Here is a 24,078-nt window from a genome sequence, read left to right on the forward strand (position 1 = left end):
GAATACATTTAAGTGATTAAAAATTTTATTGGCATTTCTTAGCACATCTTATAACTAATTGAATGTCAGGTATACTGTTTTTGATGATATTTTTTTACCCTGGATGTTGGTTAAATGAGTGTGTATGCTCAATAAATTTGTTCTGTTCAGTGTTTTATAACTAGTGTGCACATTGTTTGTACATGTGTTGGCATTTTAGTTCACCACCCAGTTGGTTTATTTAACTGATGGATGCTAGCATCATTTGGAGTTGTTAGTAGGTACCAAAAGTATGTAGAATTGTTGAAAAAATATGTAAGACTTTGATAGTCTGCAGGGTTAATCTTCATGGTTTTTAAGTCTTCTAGTGCTAAGAGATTCTCTCGAAGACAGTTAAATAAACAATGAGGTTTGTTTAACTTTGAAAGAAGTTTGTTTGACATAGAGGGAAGTGAAGTGCTACTCCTGGCACAGTCTACTGATGTTCCAATTACTGGTCTTCAGCCAAGCTATTGCCCTACTACAGACAAAAATTGTGGAATGCTTCATGTATCTTTAGTACTTTGGATTTCCAGATCCAGTGCTTAGAGATATGATACTTTTGTCTGCTGGGGTATTTGCCTTTAACATTTAAAGGTCGAAATGCCATATTGTACCTAGCAATCTTTTTAGAGCTCAGCTAACACGAATTGCTTGATCTTAGGTGATACTTCATGATTAAGTAAGTTTTATTGTAAATTTAATAATATACTCCACTCTATAGAGAATACACTACGGCAATACTAAACAGAGGTAGTAGTATAAATATTTAGTTCTCAAATTTTGAAGAACTGTAAAACCAAAGAAAATTAGACTTGATTAGATCAGAGATCAGTAGTGTAGTAGGTGTCCTCCCAAAATTCATGTCCATGCAGAGCCTCAGAATGTGACTTTAGTGCCTTTTCAAATATAGTAAGTTAAGATGAGGTCATACTGTATTAAAGTTGGCCCCAAATCCAATGACTGGTGTCCTTATAGGAAGAGAAGAGGATACATAGAGCTACACACAAAGAAGGTGATAGGAAGATGGAGGCAAAGATTGAGATTGTGTTGCCAAAAGGCAGAGAATGTCAAAGGATTACCTGTAACCACCAGAAGCAAGGAGAGAGGCTTGGGACAGCTTCTCCCTTAGAGCCTTCGGAAGGAGCCAACCTCACGGACACTTTGATTTCAGACTTCTAGACTCCACAACTCTATCTGTTGTTTTAAGCTACCCAGTTTGTGGTACTTTGTTGTGGCAGACTTAGGCATATAGGTCCATAACTAATACAAATAATTTAGGATTCCAAGAGTAATTTTCAGTGAAAGATGGATCATTGCTACTTTCAGAGCCACTGTACCTGCTATTCAAACTGCTGCTCAAGAGTCCCTATTCTGGAGAACTGGCTGCCATTATGGATGGCATCTGTAAGAAGTGTACTAGCATCACTTACCTCTGCCCCTCCCTTGTGACAGGTAGCACAATCGAACACAGCCCTTTGCCCCTTGTATGTCATAAGAAGGATGGGAGACGTCACACCCTGCTTATGCATATTTTTGTTCCTAGTTTTAGAAGTTGCTCATGTGATATGATAGCAATTTATTTCAGTTCTAGTTAGGGTGAAATTTTGACTTGAATAATAACTATGCTAGAGAAGTTTTAGCTGCTGCCAACAACCAACCATACCAATCTTACACTTTAACATAATACAGATTTCTTTTGTTCTCATGATCAAGTCCATTGCTGATGTTTCTGGTCAGGCAGCTCCATTCCAAGTGACTTAGGAGCCTGCGCTCCTTCCATCTTGTGGCTCACCATCCCCTTGAACCTCCTGAGCGTTCTCCTGGACAGTCTTCATCCAGCTGGTCAGTGGGTGAGGAGCTGGTGGAAGAGGATGTGTGGCATAGGCAGATCTAGAAGTGGCTTATACATTTCTGCCCACATTTTCTTGGCCAGAACTAGTTGCAAGACTCCAGCAGAATTCCAAGAGAGGATGACAAATGCAGTTACTATGTGCATCCAGGAAGATGAAATGGGATCATTAAATATCTAGCCAGGCTCTACCAAAATAGCATATGTAAATGTGCCAGTACCGTATACAAAATCGTGTTTTGGTGCATTCATATTTTAATATAGCCATGAAGCTTTTATTTTATTATTTTGGATGTGGGATTTAGATTTTCCAGTGTGTCTTCTAAGTCATTCCAGACTCCCCTGTATTGTTTTGAATAATGACATTTTATAATTTGTTGCTCTATTAAAATTAAAACTTCTCTTTGATAATTTAGATTTGAAAAGTATGACCTAGAATTATGTTCCATTATAATAGAACATATTGCTTCTATAAATTACAATGAAAATGAAGAACTGGCTTTAAAAAAATTTTTTTTTTTTAAATTTATTTGAGAGAGAATGAGAGACAGAGAGCATGAGAGGGAGGAGGGTCAAAGGGAGAAGCAGACTCCCTGCTGAGCAGGGAGCCCGATGCGGGGCTCAATCCCAGGACTCCAGGATCATGACCTGGGCCGAAGGCAGTCGCCTAACCAACTGAGCCACCCAGGCGCCCCCAAAAAATTTTTTGAAGTTAATTTTTTTGTTATTAATCTCTACACCCAACATGGGGCTGAAACTCACAACCCAGCAGACAAGAGTTGCATGCTCTTCCGGCCGAGCTAGTCACGTGCCCCTTAAATTTCTGATAATAAGGCTCCACAGTATCTGGAAATTCATGTTCCTCAAAAGTTTTTGTTCTTCTTGTCACTTTATTATAATCTAAAGAATGAACTAGCAAATACTCCTTTCCTATTTTCAGAAAATTTTGGAGACGGAATTTGCTCTCTAGTTTACAGGGACACTAAAAACAGTAAGTGGACATTATTCCTGTTGTGGAATAATGACTTGTATAGCCTCTCATTTATCCTCCTGATTCTTCCTGGTCTGATCTCTGTTACTCAACTTGGGTTGTTTCTACTTTGAGTCTTTATACCTGGGTTTATTTATTATCATACTTCTCATATACTTTATGATGAAAATAAAGACAGACTATTTTGTCAAACTATATACATACTATAATTCAGTTGAATGACTTTAATCTGCCCATTGATAACACCCCCTTTCCTTAACTTAAAAAAAAAAAAATTCCCTTAATGTTTCCAGAAAAAAGTTTGAAATATTTGGCTGATAAATCTAGGTAAATGTTTTCCTTTGTAATATAAACCAAAAACTGTTAGAAACTAGAAAGTTTGTTTTGAGCCACCTATTTTTTCATCTATCCTGTCTTTTTGTACGTTGCTATAGATTGTATAATTTTTGTAATTTGAGCTGTATATGTTGAGAAGTGGTTGTTTCCTTTGGCCTAAACATAGGAGTGTATTCACTGATGCAACAGGTTACTTGTTGAGCACTTAGTCTGTTCCAGATATTGTGCTAGGTTTTGGACCTGCACATAGGCAAGAGTCACAGCTAGTAGATTGTGTATTTGGCCTGCGCTGGAATTTACAAGCCACGGGATGGGGTTAGTTGGAGGAACTTGAAGGCCCAGGAAGACTGGAGTACTAGGGTTCTAGAACCCTCTGAAGATCAAAAGACTTAATTGTGAACAAATGATTTGGTCACCAAGGAATTAAATAAGTACCCTAGATCTGAAAGATGTATTAAATAGGCTTTTATGATAACAAGCACTGTAAAATCCATGACAGTTACAACTATTTTTTCATTGGAAATGTTTTTATCCATTGCTAAGTGTTTCGCTGCTGCTTATAGTTATAACCAGTCAGTGACTTCTGGCCGAGTAAGGGTGGAGGATGGTGGGAACAGAGAGGAAAAAGAGTATCCAGTGCTGGATAAAATCGGAATGCTGTCTATGTACAAGTGGAAAAAGTTTTCACCAGAGGGGCGACTGGGTTAAGCGTTAAGCGTCTGCCTTCAACTCAGGTCGTGATCCCAGGGTCCTGGGATCGAGCCCCGCCTCGGGCTCCCTGCTCCCCCCTCTCCCACACCCCCTGCTTGTGTTCCCTCTCTTGCTGTGTCTCTCTGTCTAATAAATAAATAAATAAATTTTAAAAAAGTTTTCACCAGAAACATTATAAGCCCTTTTTTTCTTTCTTTTGCTTTTTTAGTCTATTTTCTTTCAATCATTCTTTAAAAAATAGAGACTTCCCATGTCTTATTCAAACACATCTACTGATATCAGCAATCTGAAACCTATTTCCAAATAGATAGTGGATGTGGATTCATTGTTATTAATAACATGGCTTAGCATGCTGTTTTGTTTTGATTTTTTTTTGACATGTTCTTAGGATGTCTGAAGGTCACTCATTCCTTTGGGAAAAATAGTAGTGGAAGCATGCTTATTCTTGTTCATTTTGCTTATTTTGCTTATTAAAGCTGATTTAGAGTTGCTACCTAGAAAGAACTGGTTATATTAAAGAGAGATCAGGAGTCGCAAAAAAATCATGCACTTGGATTTAGCAATTCATACAATGAAAATTTGGAAATAATTCTCAGGGAAATGAGTAAACATTATTTATGGAGTAGCTTGCAAGTCTTTAAGATACGAAGATTGACAACTTTGAAAAGTCCATATGGTACAATTTGAAGAGGCTAAAGCAGGATGTAAGATAGTGTGTATGTTGTGATTACAAGTATGTAAATACTTGCCTGGTCCCAGGAATTCAGCTAGATAGGGATCACACCATTTTGAACATGTACGAACTCAACAGAAGATCAAAGAAAAGGATGGCAGCAACTCTCTGAACAGAAAAGTGACCACTGGAAGGTCTCTTCTGATTTGTTTAGCATATATTTTTCTGGTGTCGTTGTTACCCTGTTAGCATTTTGTTCTCTCATCATCTATTCTCTTCTGGACAAAATGACAAGACAGAAAAAAATCACCGCAGAAGAAAGAATAAGAGGCAGTACCAACTGCCAGGGACCTAATCGATATGGACATCAGTAAGATGTCAGAACTAGAGTTCAGAATGACGATTATAAAGATACTAGCTGGACTTGAAAAAAGCATGGAAGATATTAGAGAAACCCTTTGTGGAGAAATAAAAGAACTAAAATCTAACCAAGTTGAAATCAAAAAGGCTATTAATGAGGTGCAATAAAAAATGGAGGCTCTAACTGCTAGGATAAATGAAGCAGAAGAGAGAACTAGTGATATAGAAGATCAAATGATGGAAAATAAAGAAGCTGAGAAAAAGATAACTGCTGGATCATGGGGGCAGAATTCAAGAGATAAGTGATACCATAAGACGAAACAATATTAGAATAATTGGGATCCCAGAAGAAGAAAAAGAGAAAGGGGCAGAAGGTATATTGGAGCAAATTACAGCAGAGAACTCCCCTAATGTGGGGACGGAAATAGGCATCAAAATCCGGGAGGCACAGAGAACCCCCCTCAAAAATCAATAAAAATAGGTCAACACCCCGACATCTAATAGTAAGACTTACAAGTCTCAGAGACAAAGAGAAAATCCTGAAAGAGCTCGGGACAAGAGATCTGTAACCTACAATGGTAGAAACATTAGATTGGCAACAGACCTATCCACAGAGACCCGGCAGGCCAGAAAGGACTGGCGTGATATCTTCAGAGCACTAAATGAGAAAAATATGCAGCCAAGAATACTATATCCAACTAGGCTGTCATTGAAAATAGAAGGAGAGAGAAAAACCTTCCAGGACAAACAAACACTAAAGGAATTTGCAAACATGAAACCAGCCCTCCAAGAAATATTGAAAGGGGTCCTCTAAGCAAAGAGAGAGCCTAAAAGTAACATAGACCAGAAAAGAACATAGACAATATACAGTAACAGTCACCTTACAGGCGATACAATGGCACTAAATTCATATCTTTCAGTAGTTACCCTGAATGTAAATGGGCTAAATGCCCCAATCAAAAGACACAGGGTATCAGATTGGATTAAAGAAACAAGACCCATCGATATGCTGTCTGCAAGAGACTCATTTTAGACCCAAAGACACTCCCACATTGAAAGTGAGGGGGTGGAAAACCATTTACCATGCTAATGGACACCAAAAGAAAGCTGGGGTGGCAATCCTTCTATCAGACAAATTAGATTTTAAACCAAAGACTATAATAAGAGATGAGGAAGGACATTATATCCTACTTAAAGGGTCTATCCAACAAGAATATATAACAATTGTAAATATCTATGCCCCTAACATGGGAGCAGCCACTTATATAAGGCAATTAATAACAAAAGGAAAGAAACACATTGACAACAATACAATAATAGTGGGGGACTTTAACACCCCCCTGACTGAAATGGACAGATCATCTAAGCAAAAGATCAACAAGGAAATAGACTTTAAATGACGCACTGGACCAAATGGACTTCACAGACATATTCAGAATATTCCATCCCAAAGCAACAGAGTACACATTCTTCTCTAGTACCCATGGAACATTCTCCAGAATAGATCACATCCTAGGTCACAAATCAGGTCTCAACCGAAAGATTAGGATCATTCCTTGAATATTTTCAGACCACAGTGCTTTGGAACTCGAACTCAGTCACAAGAGGAAAGTTGGAAAGAACTCAAATACATGGAGGCTAAAGAGCATCCTACTAAAGAATGAATGGGTCAACCAGGAAATTAAAGAAGAATTAAAAAAATTCATGGAAACCAATGAAAATGAAAACACAACTGTTCAAAATCTTTGGGATGCAGCAAAGGTAGTCCTAAAAGGAAAGTATATAGCAATCCAAGCCTTTCTGAAGAAATAAGAAAGGTCTCAAATACACAACCTAACCCTACACCCAAAGGAGCTGGAGAAAGAACAGCAAATAAAGCCTAAACACAGCAGAAGAAGAGAAATAATAAAGATCAGAGCAGAAATCAATGAAATAGAAACCAAAAGAACAGTAGAACAGATCAAGGAAACCAGGAGCTGGTTCTTTGAGAAAATTAATAAGATTGATAAACCCCTGGCCAGACTTGTCAAAAAGAAAAGAGAAAGGACCCAAATAAATAAAATCATGAATGAAAGAGGAGCGATCACAACCAGTACTAAAGAAATACAAACAATTATAAGAACATACTATGAGCAACTATATGCCAGCAAATTAGATGATCTGGAAAAAGTGGATGCATTCCCAAAGATATGTATAAACTACCAAAACTGAACCAGGAAGAAATAGAAAACCTGAACAGACCTATAACCACTAAGGAAATTGAAGCAGTCATCAAAAATCTCCCAACAAACAAGAGCCCAGGGCCAGATGGCTTCCCAGGGGAATTCTACCAAACATTTAAAGAAGAATTAATACCTATTCTTCTGAAACTGTTCCAAAAAATAGAAATGGAAGGAAAACTTCCAAGCTCGTTTTATGAGGCCACCATTACCTTGATCCCCAAACCAGACAAAGACCCCATCAAAAAGGAGAATTACAGACCAATATCCTTGATGAACATGGATGCAAAAATTCTCACCAAAATACTAGCCAATAGGATCCAACAGTACATTGAAAGGATTATTCACCACGACCAAGTGGGATTTATTCCTGGGCTGCAAGGTTGGTTCAACATTTGCAAATCAATCAGTGTGATACAATACATTAATAAAAGAAAGGACAAGAACCGTATGATCCTCTCAATAGATGCAGAAAAAGCATTTGACAAAGTACAGCATCCTTTCTTGATCAAAACTCTTCAGAGTATGGGGATAAAGGGTACATACCTCAATATCATAAAAGCCATCTATGAAAAACCCACAGCGAATATCATTCTCAATGGGGGAAAAACTGAGAGCTTCCCCCCTAAGGTCTGGAACAGGACAGGGATGTCCACTATCACCATTGCTATTCAACATAGTAGAAGTCCTAGCTACAGCAATCAGACAACAAAAAGAAATAAAAGGCATCTGAATCGGCAAAGAAGAAGTCAAACTCTCACTCTTTGCAGATGATATGATACTGTATGTGGAAAACCCAAAAGACTCCACCCCAAAATGCTAGAATTCATACAGGAATTCAGTAAAGTGGCAGGATATAAAATCAATGCACAGAAATCGGGGGCATTCCTATACACCACAACAAGACAGAAGAAAGAGAAATGAAGGAGTCGATCCCATTTACAGTTGCACCCAAAACTATAAGATACCTAGGAATAAATCTAACCAAAGAGGCAAAGAATCTGTACTCAGAAAACTATAAAATACTCATGAAAGAAATTGAGGAAGACACAAAGAAATGGGAAACGTTCCATGCTCATGGATTGGAAGAACAAATATTGTGAAGATGTCAATGCTATCTAGAGCAATCTACACATTTCATGCAATCCCTATCAAAACACCATCCACTTTTTTCAAAGAAATGGAACAAATAATCCTAAAATTTGTAAGGAACCAGAAAAGACCCCGCATAGCCAGAGGAATGTTGAAAAAGAAAAGCAAAGCTGGTGGCATCACAATTCCAGACTTCAAGCTCTATTACAAAGCTGTCATCATGAAGACAGTATGGTACTGGCACAAAAATAGACACATAGATCAATGGAACAGAATAGAGAGCCCAGAAATGGACCCTCAACTCGACAAAGCAGAAAAGAATGTCCAGTGGAAAAAAGACAGTCTCTTCAACAAATGGTGTTGGGAAAATTGGACAGCCACATGCAGAAGAATGAAACTGGACCATTTCCTTACACCACACACAAGAACAGACTCAAAATGGATGAAAGACCTAAATGTGAGAAAAAAGTCCATCAAAATCCTAAAGGAGAACACAGGCAGCAACCTCTTCGACCTCAGCCGCAGCAACTTCTTCCTAGAAACATTGCCAAAGGCAAGGGAAGCAAGGGCAAAAATGAACTATTGGGACTTCATAAAGATAAAAAGCTTTTGCACAGCAAAAGAAACAGTCAATAAAACCAAAAGAAAACCGATAGAATGGGAGAAGATATTTGCAAAAGACATATCAGATAAAGGGCTAGTATCCAAAATTTATAAAGAACTTATCAGACTGAACACCCAAAGAACAAATGATCCAATCAAGAAATGGGCAGAAGCATGAACAGACATTTTCCCAAAGAAGACATCCAAATGGCCAACAGACACATGAAAAAGTGCTCAACGTTGCTCGGCATCAGGGAGATCCAAATCAAAACCTCAGTGAGATACCACCTCACACCTGTCAGAATGGCTAAAATTAAAAAGTCAGGAAACGACAGATGTTGGCGGGGATGTGGAGAAAGGGGAACCCTCCTACACTGTTGGTGGGAATGCAAGGTGGTGCAGCCACTCTGGAAAACAGTATGGAGGTTCCTCAGAAAGTTGAAAATAGAGCTACCCTACGACCCAGCAATTGCACTACTGTGTATTTACCCCAAAGATACAAATGTAGTGATCTGAAGGGGTACTACACCCTGATGTTTATCGGAGCAATGTCCACAATAGCCAAACTATGGAAAAAGCCAAGATGTCCATCGACAGATGAACGGATAAAGAAGATGTGAGATGTGTGTGTACACACACGTGCGCACGCGCACGCGCGCACACACACACACACACACACACACACACAGTGGAATATTATTCAGCCATCAAAAGGAATGAAATCTTGCCATTTGTAATGACGTGGTTGGAACTGGAGGGTATTATGCTGAGCGAAATAAGTCAATCGGAGAAAGACATATATCATATCTCACTGATATGAGGAATTCTTAATCTCAGGAAACAAACTGAGGGTTGCTGGAGTGGTGGGGGGTGGGAGGGATGGGGTGGCTCGGTGATAGACATTGGGGAGGGTATGTGCTATGGTGAGTGCTGTGTGTAAGACTGTTGAATCACAGACCTGTACCCCTGAAACAAATAATACACTATATGTTAAAAAAAAGAAGATAGTCGGAAGGTAAAAATGAAGGGGGCGAAATCGGAGGGGGAGACAAACCATGAGAGACTGTGGACTCTGAGAAACAAACTGAGGGTTCTAGAGGGGAGGGGGTGGGAGGATGGGTTAGCCTGGTGATGGGTATTAAAGAGGGCATGTACTGAATGGAGCACTGGGTGTTATATGCAAACAATGAATCATGGAACACTACATCAAAAGATGTAATGTATGGTGATTAACATAACATAATAAAATTAAAAAATGGTATAAAAATAATGGAAAATAAGTGAGAACTTTATACATTTTGTGTTTTATTCTGAGGGGGTTTAAAATAAAGCTTCTGAAGTTTCCCACAGTTACCTATAGGTAAATCATATAAATGATCTAATTATGGGAGGTTTTTGTATTTGGTTTTTTTTTTTTTTTTTTTTTGAGATTCCTAATAAGTTGAGGGATGGTCATCTGGAACGGGTGTGTTTCAGAACGTCACATTGGTATAAGATAGTTTTTAAGGTCACTTTTAGAACATCGGAATCTAGTGCTCGCTTCGGCAGCACATATACTAGAACATCAGAATCTAGATTAACGTCTTTAATGTAATCAACCTTGTAGGGAAAAAAAGTAGGTAGTTGACTATTATCTAATGCAGTAGAGAGGAATTAGATTGTTTTGCTCGTGGAATCTGTTTCTCTTATAAAATTTAAACATTATTAAGTATGGGTTATAAAGTGGACCGTAAACCCAGACTCCCCTTCTCAGCGAGGAGGCAGAAAAGCATTTTGAATCACATTGCATCTTAACAGGATTGCATGGGCAATGCTCTTTGTAACCTTGTCAAGTCATCTTGGCTAAAGTCTGTTCTTCACAGCAAAGAAACTGAAACGTATCTTTTATTAGTAAGAGAGAGGAGTAGTGGTGTGGATTATCCAAAATCATTATTTTGGATATTATCCAAAATATTCCAAATATCCAAATTTCAATTATCAATTCCAAATATCCAAATATTCCAATATCCAAAATTATCCAAAAATCATTCATGCTTGATTTTAGAATTTTTATTTTAGCATTTGTCAATGTGTGCATGCCTCATTGGAACTTCGCAACCCTCCTTTTAATAAAAGCATCCCTTGGTGAAAACTTGACTCAGCTGGAACTATGGTGCTGTCTACCTTCATCATCCTGATTTCCACGCCCACAGCAGTATGCATCACCTCTGACTCAAGTCACAATTTTTATCTAAAGGAGGTAGTGAGTATGTTTATCCTTTTGAGAGCGGTTATGGGCATATTGCACCTTACGCATGCTCAGATTCAAGATTTAGTCATCCCAAGGCCTCCCGAGCCTCATGATAAATAGGCATTTGTAACTTTTCTGAGGCCTACATTTGAATCAAACATACCATGAGGCCTGCTGCCCGGCTTCATTGTTTTGAGAAGTTCAGCTGTTTCTCTTCACTCATGGTGTTCTGTGCTTTAATGCTTGTTGCCTTATGACATTATCCTTTGTGGAGAAGTATGACAAAAATAAAGCCAGCTGGGAAAGCAGGTGATGAAAATTTTTCTTTGGTCTACCAAAGGGATGGTTTTTAACCAGAAAATAGAAGTTGTAGGTAATTTAAGAATGTTAAATGTGGTAGAAGCTTGACAAACCCATGGACCTGAACAAGTCTACCATGTACTATAATGGAAATGACAATAAAAAGTTAGTGAAACTGTTACAGTGATTTTTCTAGCCAAGGAAAAAATTCCTCATCCAATGAGAAAGGAAAACTCAGGAGAATGTTGAAAAGGCTCCTAAGGTATGGTCTGGTTATGCACGGAAAGACGAGACTGCCATTTCTGGGAAGTAACAGATGGCGAAGACATTGAACTGACAGGTGAAGGTTGATTTGATGAAATTTCTCAAATGCATTTTCTTTGCCAAATATGAAGTTAATAAGGGGAGGCCACACCAGCTAGCCATGTATTGCTCCTGGAGCTGAGCTGAAGGAACTCATAAATCAGGGAAGGGTTATGGTCTCTGTGAATGCAGGAGTGTAATGAAACCCACCTTTGAAGAAAATACCTTCTCTAAATATACATCCCAAGAAGAGACATGAGCATTGGGTATTCAGACAACTAAGGGGTAATTTTGGTGATGGAATGGAGGGAAATCTAAAGATGCCTGAGAGGTGAATCAAATTCCTTGTGAGGACAGGAGGTGAGGGAAGGAAGGAGGGGCGAGGCGGGTCTAAAAGCAGCACCTGCTCATCTAGTTCATTTCCAGTTGCCTTTCTCATCCTTTCCCCAGCTTGATGCACTTTCTTCTTTGGTTAAGGTTTATCAACCAAATGCTGATGATCACCAGATCGAGAAGACTTTGTTAACCTATGGCTATAGCTCAGTGGGTCTCAAGTGGTGGTCCTCACCTGCAGCATCAGCAGAATCTCTAGCCCTCACCCAGAATTACTGAATTGGAAACTCTGGGTAGTGGAGCCCTGCAGTCTGTCTTGAGAAAGCCTTCCAGGTGATTTTGGTGCAAGCTGGTTAGAAGCCCTCTGCTGTGATTTCTCTTCATTCAGCATTTCCTTTAACATTTTAATTTATTATAGTTTGTTATATATTACATACAGTGTACAGTTGTGGTAGTCATCTTCATTACTCTGACTTATCGAATTTTTTAAGTTCCTGGCTGATTTTATTATAGTTTATATTAGGGCTTGGTTTGGTAGATTTTTAAAAAATTATTTTGGCTCTGTGTTTACAGAATCTATAAGAATATGAGGGGCTAGCTCACATTTTCCAGGTACTGTTTTAATTAATTTATAAGGGAAATTATAAGCTCTAGTGGTATTCAAGAATTTAGAGATTAGAGAAAGGTTCAAAGCATGACATTTCTCAGGGATAAGGGTCTACAGTAATTTTGGCGATACAAATAAACCTAATCAAACTGAGTAGCTGTCAGTAAGAAGCAAGATTTACTGGGCAGTTGACTTTATATATTTTGATCTGATACATAAATTAACCCTCCCCAAATCTATTTAGCAGCTGGTTGTCATTTCCATTAGCTAAAAGCAGCTAGTTTTAAATCTGTTACAAAGCTCCTGCCAGCACGTCTTGCTGAGCTTTGTTTAGCCTTTCAACTGTGAGACAAAATTCCCAGGTGCCCTTTCAGTGCTCAGCTCTCCAGACCTTGTTATGGGTTGTTTAAAACCTTCTGCCAGCTCTTGAAATGACCCTAGGCAAGTAATTTAATTCAGTCTTTCTGTGACTGAAGGTAGTCAAGAAGGATTTAAGGATTTATATGCAATAAGAAACATGCTTTAGAGTTTTATCAGTCTAAGCTCTAAAGGTAGAAGAGGTGAGGGTGAGGGTTGAATGTTTTCACTCATTCCTGACCATTTTTAGCTCTAGGGACGTGGTAAATTCTTCCATTAACTTTTATGCAGTGATCAGACTTCCTTAGTTTTTGGTGCCATATCATCATGAATACTTTCATTCTCTAAAGTTTTGGAAATTGTGATTGCTTAATATAATATTCTTATTCTTGTTTTTTACTATTTCTGGTTACAGTAGACCCTCACTAGTTTATACAAAAGTTCTGTAAATTTGTAGATGATTTTAGGGAAATGTGGGTTATTTAAGTAATACTATGTTCAGGTAAATAGAACTAAGTGAAATCAACTTCATAAAGTTGTAGTAGTTATTGCCCTGAAACTTAATGGCTTAAAACACCACATGTTTATTATCTCCTCCTTTCTCTGAATCACGAGTTCAGGAGTGGAGTGGCTTAGCTGGGTACTTCTGGCTCAAGTATCATGAGGTGTGCAGTCAGCATGTCTTGGGGCTACTGGGGCTGGAGGATCTGCTTCTATTATGGCTCAGTCACGTGGCTGGTGAAAAGAGACCTCAGTTCCTCACTGGCTTTTGGCAGGGAATTTCAGTGCCTCACCTTGTTGGCGTTTACATAGGGTCTCCAGAGTGTCCTCCTGACATGGCAGCTGGTTTCCCCAGAGGGAGAGTGATCCTAGAGAGAGCAAAGAGGAAGCTCTATGCCCTTTACGACCTTCAGAAGTTGCTTCACTTCTGCCACGTTCTGTTTGTTAAAAGTGAGTCACTAAGTATAGTCCACTTGCAAGAGGAGTAGAATTAGGCTCTACCTTTTGAGGGGAAGAATTTAAAAGAATTTTATGGACATGTTTTTAAACTTCTGCAATGATAGACATGATTATATATTTAGCAAAGACGTGATTGGCAACAACCAAATTTGTACTTATTTCTTTATTGTTTAAATGGTCTTATAGTTAAAACAGGTGTTTCTGCTACTTTTTATATATTCCTGAAAATTCTCATGTTCTCCAGAATTGTAAAATAAAAATAAAAGGGTTTATGGGAAAATGCAGTTGGAAGGGGGCAGGACTATAAGTCCATGCATCTTTATAACCAAAATACTAACAAAAGTAATGATGGGGCCTCGGGAGATAACCCAGATGGTCCACATGGGCATCCTAGTGTGGCTGGAAGTGGAGTTGCCTTAAGGAATATTAAAACTGCACAATAACAGAACAATAGAAATGCTAGCTTGTGGGCACTGAGATAGCATATTTGCTGTGGGCTTTTTCCTTTGCTATTGAAAGTTATAATTCTAGAGTAAATCTTTTTGAACCAACACAATATGCATATTAAAATGACACCATTCCCCTATTTATAATCATATGAGCTAATTGGTGTTAATGAATCACAGTATTGTAGCAGAACAGACTGTAGTTTCCCTTAAATAAATACTTCTCTTCTAATCATTTATTTAGTAAAATTCCCTGCTGATAGATAAGACTGAAGGAGACTTCAGTCGCTCTGCTGTGATCAGGTCTCTAGCTCAGCTTGAAATACTTGCTTTTGCTATCTTTCCTCTTGGATCGTGTAAGAAATGCCTTAAACCTGTAGGAAATTAGAGTAACATTTCTAAAATAAAAGTTTTAACGAATGATCCAACTTTCAACTGGCAGGCATTGGTTACTTGGTGTTGTCAATATTTATTAGAGCATAGGACAATTGGAATTCCTCTGAATTGAGAAGTTTAAGAATTGGCAGGGAGAGATAAAATAATTCCTTATGTTATAGAATAAGGAAGTCTGATGCAAGGGAGGGTGGTTGCCCAGGTATATAGTGCATATTCATCTCCATATTCCCTAGAGCCCTGTTTGTACACAGCAAGTCCTGAGGACGTGTCTGATCTGGAACACCCAGGGAGGGAGCAGACCACAAGGATATTGAAATTCACTCAGAGCGGGTTGATTCAGACTGGGATGTTTAGGGCTTTCCAAGGACAGACTGATCTTACCATTAGGCTCTAGGACTATTCAAGGCCCTTTGGGAATTTTTCTAACTAGAGAATAAAAAGCCTGTCTCTGTTGATGTCTCCATACTCTTTTATATATTTATCCCTTCTGGGATGTATAGTTCACTCCATCTGGTGATTTGTTCTGGGTCTTTCTCTAGCATTTTTGTGGAGGTGGGAGAATTGAAGGGCTATCTTTATGTACCCTTGTTGTCTTTTTCATCAGTCTGTGGTTACTCACAGATCTACATAAATGTGACAGGTTAACAAGTGTCCTTGAAGCCACTCTCGGATGTGGCTAAATTGTCTCCTTTGCATTCATTAGTCCATATGTAAGTGTGTGTGTGCACGCGCATGTGCACATGCATATTTAGATCAGATTCCTCATTAGTGTATGTTAGTTTCTTACATTCATGGAAATTGGATTTTAGAAAGCGGTAGTCTGTTACACTTACCTTCTTCCCTACAGGAAGAGTGTCATGTAGAAAGGACCTCTTAGACTGGGAGTCCGAGCATTTTTCTCTCTAGGTAAATGAACTTGTACGGAAGGGGACAAGTGAATGACTGTGGTCTGATCCATCACTGGCAGCCTTTGGCAAGTCATGTCTGATCTGAAGTTTCCTGGGCTTCCTACCTCGTTGCGGGGCATTAGCATCTGGTGACTGAACAAGTCACTGGAGTTCTCAGCTCTCTTGAGGGTGTCAGCGGTGTGTAGTTGTTTGCTGGGCACCAAGTTGAAATAGCTGAACCGCTGTTACACTTCACTCTGGCCCAGCCCCAGCAAAATTATGTAGTATGCAGTATCTACTTTATAAAACATTTGATATACTGGGAGAAAGAGGAAGTGAAATTCAAACCCGCTGGTTTTGTTATTTCTGCCCAAAGGTATGTATTGGGAGGGTTCCAACACTCTGGATGTCTTGAGATCTATTTTTGGTGCTGCTACTCTTCCTGTTTCCTTTTCTAGCAGGTATTAGACATCTACCAAAACTACTTGGTATTTATGTGAATTTTTAAAATTCATAAGAATATAATTTCCCTTGAAATATGTTTTTTCTGCTAGCCTTTGGCAACTAGGCAAATTTCCAAATAAATAGAACCCTTCTGGCTTGGGTTCTGTTCAAGGACATGTGTCTCTCATTAGTTACTTCTGAGCATGGGTTTCAGTACTCTTTGCTATTATACATTCAGTGTCTACAACAAGGAATGCTTTGCTCCTTGTTTATAACACTGTCATATATTAATCACAGTAGTTCTACCATCCACTTGATAGGTCTTGTCTGAATATCAATCTGCCAGATTCATTTCCATCTTGGAAATGAAGACTCTTAAGATCTTTCCCAGTGCTCTCTTTGTCTCTGAGTCTCAGTGCCCCTCTCTCTCTGTCTTCCCTCTATGAGTCACATGCACCACCACACACCATCCTTCCTAGAATGGTGTTAAGTCTATCTTTGAGTACTTAACCTATCATTATAGAATAACATTTTCTTAATAGAAAAGGTATTTTTTGTCTCCTTAACAGTAAATGTACATTGAGTAACTGTAGGAGCAAGAACATTAGCAGTTAATTCCATTAAAACTGATTAGTTTCATTAAATGCTAGATCTTGAATGAATGTTATTTTCCTATCTCAGTCTATAATATTTTCTTTTTAGTGTACTTAAACTGTAGCCATTTATAAAAGTCTTGAAGTTATCCCTTTTTTAAATGTAAAAAAATATGTGCAGGATATAGAAGGAAATAAAACTTGGGTTTAACAGAGGACGTAAAACAGTCTTTTCCAAGGGTTTTAAGGAAAACCCTTAAAGTAGATGTGGTAGTTCTTAACCATAATTGTATTATTGCGGATTTCAGAGTCTCTCAATTGTAAATTAGATTGTTGCCCAATAATTATTCCCTGTTGCCCTGATAGTTTATCTGGTATGCCAGTGAGTTGGAAAACAGCCCAATTCTGGGGTGCCTGGGTGGCTTAGTTAAGTGTCTGCCTTCGGCTCAGGTCATGATCCTGGGGTCCTGGGATCGAGTCCCATATCTGGCTCCCTGCTCAGCGGGGAGTCTCCTTTTTCCTCTCCCCTCTCCGTCAAGTAAATGAATAAAATCTTAAAAATAAATAAATAAATAAGAGCCCAGTTCTTTGGACTAAAATGTTTGCTTGTGTTTGTTTCAGGAAAACCTCACAGCACCAGTAGCTCTGAAAGGATTCAGCTCTCAGGAATGTATAATGTCCGTAAAGGCAAAATGCAATTGCCAGTGAACCGATGGACCAGACGCCAAGTCATCCTGTGTGGGACCTGCCTAATAGTATCATCTGTGAAAGACAGCTTGACCGGAAAGATGCATGTTCTGCCACTAATTGGTGGAAAAGTAAGTTTAAAACGAACAAAATACTAACAGGTTTCCCAGTGTCATTAAGCTTACTTTGAGCCATTTCTTTAATATGGGGTCCATGGTTTTCACTCATCTAAGGTCTAATTCAGTTCCTCGTGTGCTCTACCAGTGGGCATTGTTGGATGGTGGAGTTGTGGAAGATAACACTGCTGTTGGCCCATGTGAGGCCCCGGTGATCATTACTTTATTAGTACATGTATCTTACTTACAGGCTTGAAAACAGAGCAGCTAAAATTCAGTATTATATTTTAGGCTGTAGATGATAAATTATTCTTTATGAGTAGACATCTCTTGATATCTTGAGTATGTATTGTGTAGTATAGTTTAATGATCCTGAAGTCCATGGCTTTAGGACCATTCAAGCATGCTTACCAAGGGTTAGACTCTATCTCTCTTGCATGAATCTTTGATCCAACTTTGGCATACCTGTCTCTCTTTGTGCAGTGACCAGTGAAGTTAGCATTTTTTAAAAAAAAGATTTTACTTACTTGAGAGAGGAAGAGAGGGCATGAACAGTGGGAGGGGAAGAGGAGAGGGAGAAGCAGACTCCCCGCTGAGCAGAGAGCCCCACATGGGGCTCGATCCCAGGACACTGAGATCATGACCTGAGCCAAAGGCAGACACTTAACTGACTGAGCCACCCCGGTGCCCCAGAGTTAACATTTTTTAGTTTATCAACTTAGCTAGTCATAATTTTTCAACCTGAAATGTTAACTTGTTTCAGAGAAAAACTGTGATAAAGCTGATAGATATTACCAACATTACTATCTGCTTTTCTTGGGGCATGATTATTTTATTCCTATCATTTATAAACTAGAAAGAACCAGATTGCTTGGGAAAATCTTACATTCTTTTTTTGCCAGATCGATTTATTAATACCCAAGTGTTGGTGGGAGTATCATTACCATAATTATATGTTAGTATTTCCCGAGTTTTAAATGATACGATAATCTCTTAATAAATGGGAAGTCAAGTTTGGATGAAGAAAAGGGTTTTTGAAAATTGGGGGCATATTAAGCAAATATTTTCTTTACCATTTTTCTTCCTGAATGGGCATGGGAAAGAAGGCAGAACCTGGAGGATATAAATAGAGGGGTAAAAAAACAAACAAACAAAAAAGCAAAAAAACCCACAACTTTTGTTAAAGTGAACTTTTTAAAATTGGCACATGTTTAATCTGTTGGTTCCAGGGATTAGAAATGAATAAGATAAAATCAGGTGTGTGCAGTAGTAAATGGCTTTGTTACTCACCTGCTGTGTAGCAAATTCATTCTTCATTCATAATTTAGTCGTTCCTTATGTACGTAGCCCATGTCAGTTCCCCACCCACCCCTCTGCTATTATGCAATCTAATCCTAAAAAGACTAATACTTGATCATTTAAAAAAGATTTTGGCCAGGCTGCCAGGTATATTTAGATCTATTTCAGTCACCTGTTTTGAAACCATTACTTAACTTTTGTCTGAGCATTGAAGAATTAGTGGTATCTTATTACTGAAGATTTTGTCCTCTGGATTGAATTCTGAAAAATTTGTCATCATTATTACTCCCATAGGTCATCATTACAAATGCATATTTAATGGTTGATGCCCTATTAGGTCAACAGTCTGTTTCTTTCTTCTCTGTGATGTTAGGCATTTGCTTAGGCAAATTTAATACAACTATTTATTAAATAACCTCTGTGGGGAAGCCACTTTGGTTGGTGTCCCAGAAATACCAAGGTGGGTAAGTCATCATCCCTGCCTTTGAATTGCTTATAATTTACTATCCAGAGATGAAGGATGGGCACAACAATATCTGCTCTGAGAGAGATGCAGAAAAGTAGTGCAGGAGATGAGTGGAGGAGAGATTACATTTTCTTGTGGGGAATCAGGGAATTTTGTGATGAAGGAGGTAGCAATTACAGTAAAACTTGAAGGGTGAAAAATCTCTTGACATATGAAGGAGATGGTCAGAAAGATTATTGTGCTCAGAGAAGCAGAGGCAGGAAAGCAGTGGAATGTTCAGATAAGGTCAGAAGATCGAGTTATAATTAGCATTTTCATTCAGAGCTAGAGACTTGTCTTGTTTCCCAGGCCTATTATTGGATGGACTTCTACCATTGAATAAATTGAAATAGCTTCCTTTTCTCACAGACCAACCTTGTAAAACCTGTTTTGCACTATGCCTTTAAAAATAATTGAGTATGTTGAAAAACAGTCTTTTAAAACCTGTTGACCGAGTTAGGGAAAAATAATCCAGTCTTTGCAATCTGAGTTTTCATTAATGTTTATCTGTTCCTTTTTTCATTCTTCTGTTTCATTGTGTTAAAGGGAAAACTAAGAGTAAATGGAAGGTTTTTGTTTTTTTAAATATATATGAAGAAGAGCTAGAAATGAAGTGTGAGATAGATTGGCCATAACCCTAGCAATAATTGCTGATAATCGAATCTGACAACCACTTGAGCATGATCATTTAGTTTACATTTTCAAATGCCAAATTCCAACTATGAAGTTAAATGAAGCATTCTTAAAATTTAATTGTTGGGAGAAAATTATTTAATAGATAAGTTTCTATTCATTGTGCAAGTGTTAGGTAGTTTATCCTTTAAAATTTAACATAGATTTTTAGATATCATATTTTAATATTTTTTACTTAATATTTGCTAAATTATGATGCATAATAAGTTGAATAACCGTTAACCTACTGCTCAGTTTAGGAATCATGGCAGTATCAGTACCAGTGTTTCTGCCTGTGTTCTCTTTACATTTGTCCCCTTGCCTCCCCAAACCCCAGAGGTATCCACCCATTGTCCTAGAATTTATATTCATCATTTTCTTTTTTGAAATGTTTAATCTTTTTTGAAATAAAACTGTTTTGCTTTTGATCTGATTAAAAATAGTGTTGTACTACGTGTGGGCTTCTGTGATTGAGTTTTTCCCCTCAGTATTATGTTGTTTCATAACAAGATTCTATGTTGCTTGTTGTATGTGGTTTTCATTTCTGTATAATATTTCCCTCTGTAAATGTTCTAAATTCTCATAATTTCTTAAGTAAGTTTCCTGTTGATGGACATTTGGGTTGGTTCTAGTTTTTTGTTATTATAAATAATGCTGCTGACATAGTCTTATATTGATATGCCTCCTGGTATGCAAGTAGATTTTCTAGGGCAGTAGTTCTCAACTCGAGTTACTGTGCCCAAAAGGGACGTTTGGTAATATGTGCAAGTGTTTTGATTGTGAAATTATTGGATGTCAACAAATTGGCTAAATTATTCTCTAGTAACAAATTCCCCCAGATGTCAGTGACTTGACGTAACCTCATTTTCTCATTCCCCTAAATGTCCACTGTGAATTGGTGGAGTTTTCTTTTTTCACATAACTGTCCAGGGACCCAGCCTAATGGAAGCTCTGCTCTCTTAAAACGTTTGGAACATGCAACCTTCTTTTGGTGCTGAGGCAGAGGCAGAGACAACAGAAGACTCATGAACTGTCTCTTGTATATTTGGATGCAGAAGTGACCCCATGTCACTTCTCATGGCTCATTGTCCAGAACTAGTCACATGACTTCACCTTAATTGCAGAGGGTCTGGAAAATGTGGAAAGTAGTGTTTGGTTAATATTAATATCTTTGGTGCAAAGGGAAAATATTGGCATTTATGGGACAGGGGCTCAGAGAATGAGTATTAGTATTAGTACTGCACCATGTACAGTGAACTGTTTAATTCAAAATCCTATAATAAATGACATTCTTGAGAAATGCTGCTCTTAGATACAGACTTAGGAGTGCAGTTACTGGGCTATAGGGCATATGCACATGCTACAAGATGATATCAAATTGTTTTCCAAAGTTGATGCCCCATTTTACACTCACATCAGTGTACAAGTGTTCCTGTTTCTCTATATCTTCACCAAATTTTATTGAGGTATAACTGACCTATAGTAAACTGCATATTTTATAGTAATTTGATAACAGTATAGGTAGCTAAATACACCCGTTAAACCATCGCCACAATGAAGAAAAATTATCATAACACCCTCAAAAGTTTCCTTGGGCTACTTTGTACCCCATTTCCTCCCACTCTTTTCCTCTCACTTTTCCCCATCTTCCAGAAATCACTGGCCTGATTTCTCTTAATATTGATTAGTTTAAATGGCATTTTAAAAAAATTATATTTTCTCTTTAGTGTATAGAAATGCAGTTGCCTTTTGAGTGTTGATTTTATATCTAGCCACCTTGCTAAATTTTCTTTTTTATTCTAATATAATGTCTATAGATTGTTTGGAGTTTATTATGTAGGTAATCATGTAATATTTAAATAATGACAATTTCCTTCCTTCTTTAATACATTTTTGTGTCTTATTGTAATGGCCAGAACTCTATAGTATTGAATAGAAACAGTAGATACTTGTCATCTCAGTGATCTTAAAGAGAGTGGTATATCATCATCATCAACACTGACGTTTGCCTTAGATGTTTGATAAATACCCTTTGTCAGCTAATACCAAGTTGTTATTTGTGTTCTTAGTTTGCTAGGAGTTTTTATCATGAATGATGAGTAAGTGGTGAATGTTACCAAATGCTTTTTCTGCAGCTGTGGGGATGATCATATGGTTTTCTTCTTTCACCTGTTAGAGTGATTGAAGATTTTATAGTTCCGATAATGCTAAATCATCTTGGCTTTCCTGAGGTAAATCCAATTTGTTCTTGATATGTAGGTTTTTTTTTATTTAAATTCAATTAATTAACATATAATGTATTATTTGTTTCAGGGGTATAGGTCTGTGACTCATCAGTCTTATATAATACCCAGTGCTCATTACAACACATACCCTCCCCAAAGTCCATCATCCAGTTATTCCAACCCCCCACACCTCCCCTCCAGCAACCCTCAGTTTGTTTCCTAAGATTAAGAGTCAAAAGATTTTATTTATTTACTAGAGAGAGAGCAAAGCAGGGGGAGAGGCAGAGGGAGAGGGAGAAGCAGACTCCCCACTGAGCAGGGAGCCTGACTCAGGGCTCAGTCCCAGGACCCTGAGATCATGACCTGAGCTGAAGGCAGACACTTAACCAACTGAGCCACCCAGGCACCCCTTAATGTATAGTGGGTTTTTTGGTATTTCTGGATTCTCCACGTCTGGTTTTGTTTTGTTTTGTTTTGTTTTTTGTTTTTTTTTGTATTTCTGGATTCTGATGCAACATTTTGTTCAAGATAAGTGTTCATAACTGAGACTGGCCTATAATTTTCCTTTCTGTTTCTGCTCTGATCTGTTTTTGGTTATAAAATAGGTTGGGGTATTTTTCTTCATTTTTTGTTTGGTAGATGAGTTTGCACAAGTTTGGAATGATCTGTCTCTTGGAATTTTGGTAAAATGTATCTATAAAACCATATGGGCCTGATATTTCTTGAGAAAAAAAATTTTTAATATTCAGTTTCTTACATGGTTATAGGACTATGTAGGCCTTCTGGTCTTTTTCTTGATTTAGTGTTAGTAAAATATATTTTCTTAGATTTTGCCATAAAATTGCTTATAATATTCTTTTAAATCTCTGCTTAATCTGTAATCATGTCTCTCTTTTCATTATTAATGGTATTTATATGTCTTCAATTGATAACATTGACCAATGTCAGTTGACATTTGATTTTGTTAGCCTTTTCAAAGAACCAGTGTTTTGTTAATGTTCATGTTCTCTGTTGTATATTTGGTTTTCATTTCATTAATTTCTGCTTTTTATTATCACCTTTATTCTACTTTGAGTTTATTCAGTTTTTGATATGGTATTTTTTCCCCTAAGTGCTTGAGACACATATCAATGAAAACAATTTTCTGCCTTCTTTTCTAATATGAGTATTTAAAATTACAAAATTTCCCCTGTGTACTGCTTTTGTTGCATTCCATAAATTTTGGTATGTAGTACTTTCTTAATGGTTTAGTTCTAAGAGTATCTAAATTTCTATTATGATTTTTTTTTTACTTGTTTAGAAGTGTGTTACTGGTTTTCTACGTATACTTGGATTTTAATTGACTTTTTATTGACATCTAATTTTTGTGTTTTGGTCCTAGAACACAGTCTGTGGTACTCATCTTTTTGAAAATTTTGTATACTTTCTTTGTGACTTGTGATCATTTTTGTAAATGAAGCATAGGAGCTTGTGCAATATCATGTTACTTTATTATCTGGACTTTTCCTCCTTAGGAAGAATTTACTGGGAATGGAAATTTGATTTGACTGTATCACTGTCTTATTAGGACTTGAAGGACTAATTAGGACTTGGTAGAGTTTTATTTCATGTTAACCTCAATTTCATGTTAAAGTTTTAAAAACTTATCTAACATGCTTGAAGGCCTTTTTCAAAAGGTTGTAATTCAGAATAATACAAAAGTCCCTTAAAGTAAAACATTTACCTGGAATAAATATCCTTAAGTAAAATACTAAGGACAACTCCGCCCAAGGGAAGGAAGAACCCCAGCACCCTATTGTGACGATAGAGAAATATAAGGAAGGGAGTCTGTTCCAATTTAAACAGGAAGAAAAGAATTTCACT

General features: G+C 37.7%; 1 protein-coding gene across 1 annotated transcript in view; it reads left to right on the top strand.

Moving 5' to 3' along the window:
* PHLPP1 (PH domain and leucine rich repeat protein phosphatase 1) overlaps window positions 1–24,078 on the top strand; it is a 216,776-nt gene that overhangs the window by 96,123 nt on the left and 96,575 nt on the right. Inside the window, exon 2 of the mRNA XM_027576176.2 lies at window positions 17,333–17,529. Within this exon, the coding sequence (XP_027431977.2) occupies window positions 17,333–17,529 (197 nt within the window). The remainder of the gene's footprint in view (window positions 1–17,332; window positions 17,530–24,078) is intronic.

Source organism: Zalophus californianus, chromosome 14 (genome assembly GCF_009762305.2).
Source record: "Zalophus californianus isolate mZalCal1 chromosome 14, mZalCal1.pri.v2, whole genome shotgun sequence".
Taxonomy (NCBI): Eukaryota; Metazoa; Chordata; class Mammalia; order Carnivora; family Otariidae; genus Zalophus; species Zalophus californianus.